Here is a 6,932-nt window from a genome sequence, read left to right on the forward strand (position 1 = left end):
TACTGTACTGTACTGTACTGTACTGTACTGTACTGTACTGTACTGTACTGTACTGTACTGTACTGTACTGTACTGTATTGTATTGTATTGTATTGTATTATTTATTTCACTCGCTGTTAGGTAATTCGTATTGTCAGGTGCATCGCGGCTAATGTCCTCGGTGTCATGTTGCGGTCTTGACAATTGTAGTCGCGACGACACGCGGTGACGCACAATGTTTATGAAACGTGAGATTCGGGCAATCACTCTTACTATATGCATAATCGAGTGATGTTTATGTAATAACTCTTCAATAATGTCAGAAGTTTCGACCGTTGTCGTGCATATTATCGTTTTTCATCTCAATCTGAGGCATGTCAATCGTACGTCGTCGACGTCATTTTTGAAAATTGGTTTCTTGGTCCACGCAGGTCCTTTCCATCAGAGCGGCCTCGAGTTGCGGAATCAGCTGCATTGTCATTTTGAGCTCACATGTTGCCAGCACGAAACTGGCATAATGTCAAGGATTTCTATTGTACGGTTAGCAACAAACGCCTTCTAACGAGACGGCTTTCCTTGAAGCCAACCTAGTACGACTACGGAATCCGTCCCTCCGTATATTGGAATGTCAGTGTGTGGAAACGCTTTCAAAATTTTCTACATTAGTTTTGATAACAGGAGAGCGCCACACAGTTCTAATCGTGGTAATGTCAAAGTATTCTTCCGTGGTGCAAGTTTTCTTTTAGAGCAGAATATTCTAACAATTGATTCGTTCATGTCATTTGTGATTTTTATTTAAATCACTGCTGCGTAAGCTTGTTCTGACGCATCACAGAATTCGTGTATCTCTATTGATGCGTGAATATTACCAACCCATCTTGGGATTTGAAATTTGTCAACGTTCTGCAAATCGTCACTGAGTTTGTTTCATTTTTTCAAAATGTCATATGGAACTTTATCATCCCACTCCATTGTCACTAACCAAAGTTTTTGGAATAATAATTTGGCTCTTATTGAGAGTGGAGATAGCCACCCCAATGGGTAAAATATTTTGGAGATTTGTGATAAAAGTGTTCGCTTGGTTGTCTTTGTTTTGTTATTGTCAATTGGACGGAAAGTAAACATGTCAGTGGCGGGGCTCCATTGTAACCCGAACGCCTTTGTTGAGTTTGCATTTTTAAAACCCATTGTTGTCGGGTTTATTTCCGCACCTTGGAACATTTTTATTAATTGTTGTTGAACTTCTTTTGCATCCGAGAGAGAGCGGTTCCCTCCGAGCAAATCGTCGACATAAAACTAGCATTGCAACACTTCAGCAGCCAATGGGTATTTCTCTTTGTCATCACATGCTAATTCTTGCATAGTGCGCATAGCTAAGAACGGCACAGCTTTCATGCCATATGTAATTGTACATAATTGATATTCTTTCAGCCTGTCCATATCCACAAGATTATCTCTCCATAAGATTTTTTGCAAATGTTGCTGATCTTCTTGTAGAAGTATACACCTATACATTTTTTCACAGTCTGCAGTGTATATGTATTGGTAAATACGCCATCTAAGTAAAAGATCTTGTATGTCTTTCTGTAGTTTCGGGCCACACTCCATGAGATCATTGAGGCTTTTTCCCTTAGATGTTGGCGAGGATGCATTAAAAACTGCACAAAGTTTAGTAGTGGTAGACTCCTCTCGATATACACCATGATGTGGCAAGTAACACATATGCTCTTTGCGCTCCTTGCATTCTATCATGTGCCCTAAATCTGCGTATTCGTGCATAAATTTTTGATAGCTGTCACGCAGATGTGGATTTCTCATTAGACGTGATTCCAACTGTTTAAATTGTGCTGCTGCCCAGGCTTTAGATTGGCCGAGCTCATTTTCAAAACTATTTTTTAAGGGCAGACGGACTTCGTATCTTCCATCTGGTAGACGCCTTGTGATCTTGACGTATAATTCTTCGCAAAACTGCTCTTCTCTGGTCATTGCGATAGAGGCAATCGCTATTTCTCCCACCTCCCAATATGCAGAGATATCTTCAATGTTATTGATCTCCACGCTGCATTGAAGCGGTGACTGTACTGGTCCAGACAAAATCCACCCTAATTTTGTCTGTTGAGCGATTGGTTGATTTTCAGATCCTTTAATCAACCCGCTCATTATTATTCGGGAGTAAATGTTTGCACCTAGCAAAATGTCAACTTGTTTTGTAACGTTATAGCTAGGATTGGCGAGCTGTATATGTTCGTTATGATGATAATTCTTCTTAAATGTTGAATGAGGTAAATTGTTTATAAGTTTTGTCAATATCATTGCTTCCGCAGTAAAATTATAATTGTCATTAATGGACATGCAGTGCAGTTGTATTTTTCCTTCGCCTTTTTTCGCCGAATCACCCACTCCTAATACTGCTGTGTTCACATGTTGACGGGGTAGGCCAAGGCGCTGAGCGACATTTTCAGTTATAAGGGTGGCTTGTGAACCCTGATCTTAAAGTGCTCTCAATTTTATGTATGTATTGTCAAAGTCAAAGTCAAAGTCAAGGATTAGATTAGAAAGAAATATTAGATTGTTTATAGCACGTACTTGAATCTGCACGGTAGCTAATAAAATTTCGTCATTTTTATTTTTCACGTTGTTTGCCATGTGCTGATGTTGAGGTTTTGATGGCGAAGTCCATCCGTTCGTTTTTATGTCATGCGTCGCATCATGCAGCAAGGTATTGTGCAATCCATTGCACGTTTTGCACCGCTTATTTGATCGGCATACATTCCGCTCGTGGAAGTATAAACAATTTTTACATATCGAGTTGTTAGGTTTTCGCGATTGTTACACATAGGAAATGAAACTATTTTTCCGGATTTAAATCGCGTATATTTGTTTTTTCAAACAAACCGACGTTTCGGGCCCTTTACAGGTCCCATGGTCACGGTTGACTCAGGTGGTACAGTCTTCAACCAGTTATGTCTAATATTAATGCAAACCACCCTATTTTTTCACTATAGTTACAATAGTTATTAATTAAATACCTTCTTTTTAATTTTACAAAGAAAACATTCCAATTTACGCTACATTAAGTTTTACAAATTATTTTATTGAATGAATTTTTATTAAATTTAATTTATTATGAATTATTAATAGAAATTAGAATAAACTAAAACATATTAATTAGTACTGCAGTCTATGTCTGTTTGGGATTTTTCATTAGAGGAAATACTGGATCCCAAACTGGTGGTACGGAGAAACCATCTTCCCTGTTGAAATTAGGGTGTTTTTAATTTCAATGGCCTCTCGCAGCATCCTGGGTAGATAACGGACTTCTTTTGCAAGGACCTGGGGTTTGTCAAACTTCATTGAATGTGTAGGTTTATCCATGACATGCTCGCAGACTGCAGACTTGTTTACGCGACGACGAACGAATTTTTACATATTTGATTTTTAGTTATTACTTGCAGTTTAGCGTCAGAAGCTAAATTTTCAAATTTATGGCATTGATATAACATATGATCATTGCAGTTGCATAAAATACAGCGTGGCTTGGCTGTAGTTGTATTCATAGCCCTCATATAATATGACGATCTATTGCCATTGTATATCAGTTTTTTTTCGCGTTATGTGGCGTTGTTAGCTTCGGCGACAACCAGTCATCTCTTTCTTTTTTCTGTATGGGCTCAAGTGCTATAAATTTGGTTTCTAAAAATGAAGTAAATTCCTCCAATTCGGGAAGATCACGGGGCGCCTTCCGCGACTCGTTGTATTCACTTCTCGTTACACGATCAAATTTCTTCAGCAAGAGATGAACAATAAGGGGATCCCATGAAGCAGTATCCACGCCCAAATTGTGGATAGCATGGATACACTCCACGGTAGTGTCATGCAGGCGCTTAAGCTCAGATGATGATTGTTTGTCGACGTTGCGTTGGTTAAGAAATACTCCTGTGTGTTTCGTAAATAGTAATTGAATATTATTATAGCGATGGTATAATAATATTCAATTACTGTTATATATTTATCTGCCGATATATTTAAATGCTGAATGAGACGTTGTGCTTCGCCTCTCAACTTTCCCTTCAAATGCTGCATTTTCTGTGCGTTTGTCAAGGAAGGGTTGTCATGTATACTGCTTTTATACAGGTCCAGGAACGTAGGCCATTGTGTATAGTCCCCATGGAACGGTGGAACTTCTGATTTTGACGTAGATTCAAATTGATGCACAGTTGATAAAATTTTCTTATTTAAAAGCCGTTTCATGTCCCTGTAATTCTTCTCAAAAGCAGAATATTCTTCTTCATACTTATTATCTCCATCGCTTGATACGCTGGCAATTTTGAAATGCAATTTGTCAATATTCTCCCACCGTGATTGCAAACTTTTCAATTCATCCTCCAGTTCCCATTTTTCTGTTATTTTGTCGATGTCAATATTATTTATTTGGCGTAGTAATGCACGAAAATTGGACTTCTGCTCACTCTTCAGCTCGTCTGCTGCTAGCTTCACACCTGCTCTTTCCATGTTGGGAAAGTAGTTCATAAGCAGGTTGCGTATTGTGTCATAAAGATTTTTTGTGTCATTGTAGATATTCTTTACATAGTAATCATGTGTTTTTTTTTTCATATTCAGAGCAAGAAAGTTGACAATTGTTGCTGTCAAATTCTGCCCATAAACTTTCAAGAGCGATTACCCTTTTTTGTAGGTAATCTTCCGTCTTTCTCGAGGACGAATCCTTATTAAAATTCCTGTGAATCGTCGTGATAGATTCTATTATCTTCTTTTGACGAGCAAGAAGTTCTTCCATTGTTGCACTGGGTGTATACTGTCAACGATAACGTCAATAAAATGCAGATTAAACCGTTGTTGTTACGGCGATGTCAATTTTGCACTGTAATATATTCATATTAATAAAATGCAGATTAAATCTTGTAAATGTACAGCCACTTATGTCGTGACGATATGCAATGAACGTCTATTCGTTCTTACCGCTCCTGTTACGGTGATGTCAGTTTACACTACAATATAATTACGCACTCACAAATGTCACTGTTTTGTATAAAATGTCACTGTTTTGTATAAAATGTCACTATCAATTGTTGAATTTATGTCAAAATTATCAAGAATCCATATTTCACCAAATATAATCCAAATATAATCCAAATGACACCATGGTCAGTTTTGATGTTCAGTCGCTGTTTACCAACCTACCAGTAAAAGACTGCATTGAAATTGTACGTAGAAAGCTGAGGGAACATAATATGTCCATTGAATATGCAGAATTATTAGAACAACAATAAAAACAACAATATATATGATTTATTTTCTCAAAAAACACAAAGGTATAACTTAAACATTATAACTAACAATTACATAATCGGCCTTTGTGAGAGACTGGAGTCCGTACTAGGTTACTAGACCTGTATTACAGATCACCAGGCACTCACCCAACAGAACATTCCAACCAGAATATAATCAAAATAAAAGTGATTGAGAAAAAAAGGCAAAAGGGTTTTGTTAGATTATAAATATAAAATTACTGGCTCAACTACACACGAAGTGAAAATTATGGCATATACTTAAATGGTACACAAACAAATGTAACAAATCAAAAATTATGAAGCCAAGTGTGTGATGTAGATGTATGGGTATATGTGTGTATACGTGTGTGAGTATGTGTGTGTGAACGCACGCGAGAGAACGCGCTACCAAGATTTAACTGGGAACGGTAAGAAGACTTTCAGTCATGGAATAGTCAAGTCGTAACAACAAAAAAAAAAGAACACTGCCTAACATTAGTCTATCTGTTGTGCAATAATGAATTCTACCTACAAATTGACGGTATAGCAATGGGCTCCCCGGTATCTCCCGTTGTTGCCGATATTTTCATGGAAGACTTCGAGGAGCGAGTTTTACCCATGGCCCCAGCTAGGCCGAAGATTTTCAAACGGTACGTTGATGATACTTTCACAATATTACCTAAAGATAGCATACCTTCTTTCTTGGACCATTTTAATTCTTTTAGTACTAAAATCCAATTTACTATGGAACAAGAGAATTGTGGTACTTTAGCTTTCTTAGATGTTTTAATTAAAAGAAATCCTAATAACACCTTAGGCCATACTGTATTTCGAAAGAAAACCCATACAGATAGGTATCTCAATGGTAATTCTCATCACCATCCTAGCCAGTTAGCTACCGTGGGCAAATCTTTGTTTCAGAGAGCACATGGTTGGTGTCTGCGACAGTAATCAATCATCTGGCAGCGGAACTTTAACATATAAAGCAAGTCCTACATGCGAATAAGTTGAAGATTCCTCGCCAATGCCGCAGGCCCCGTGTGAAACCACCAACAGTCGAGCGAAGACCTGCCATCTTACCTTACGTGAGAGGTTTCACAGACAAGATCGGAAGAGTCCTCAGGCGCGCATCTATCAAGACCTATTTCAAGCCCCTGAGGAAGATTTCTCAGTTCCTGAGACCCGTGAAATGTAACATCCACTTACAGGATGCAGGAGTTTACAAGCTTGACTGTGAGTGCGATCTCTCTTATATTGGACAAACAAAGCGAAGTATTTGTACCCGCGTCAAAGAACATATAGCTGATGTCAAACACCGTCGCGTAAACAAGTCTGCAGTCTGCGAGCATGTCATGGATAAACCTACACATTCAATGAAGTTTGACAAACCCCAGGTCCTTGCAAAAGAAGTCCGTTATCTACTCAGAATGCTGCGAGAGGCCATTGAAATTAAAAAACATCCTAATTTCAACAGGGAAGATGGTTTCTCCGCACCACCAGTTTGGGATCCAGTATTTCCTCTAATGAAAAATCCCAAACAGACATAAGACTGCAGTACTAATTAATATGTTTTAGTTTATTCTAATTTCTGTTAGCAATTAATAATAAATTGAACTTAATAAAAATTCATTCGATAAAATAATTTGTAAAACTTAATATAGCGTA

General features: G+C 37.9%; 1 protein-coding gene across 1 annotated transcript; it reads right to left on the minus strand.

Annotated features, from left to right (window-relative positions):
- Positions 1-1,275: 1,275 nt before the first annotated feature.
- Positions 1,276-2,139, minus strand: LOC113238908. The gene has a single exon (XM_026475756.1). It carries the CDS (start codon positions 2,137-2,139, stop codon positions 1,276-1,278), a length of 864 nt encoding a protein of 287 aa, XP_026331541.1.
- Positions 2,140-6,932: the final 4,793 nt, after the last annotated feature.

Source organism: Hyposmocoma kahamanoa, unplaced genomic scaffold (assembly GCF_003589595.1).
Source record: "Hyposmocoma kahamanoa isolate Upper Pololo Valley unplaced genomic scaffold, ASM358959v1 98794, whole genome shotgun sequence".
NCBI lineage: Eukaryota > Metazoa > Arthropoda > Insecta > Lepidoptera > Cosmopterigidae > Hyposmocoma > Hyposmocoma kahamanoa.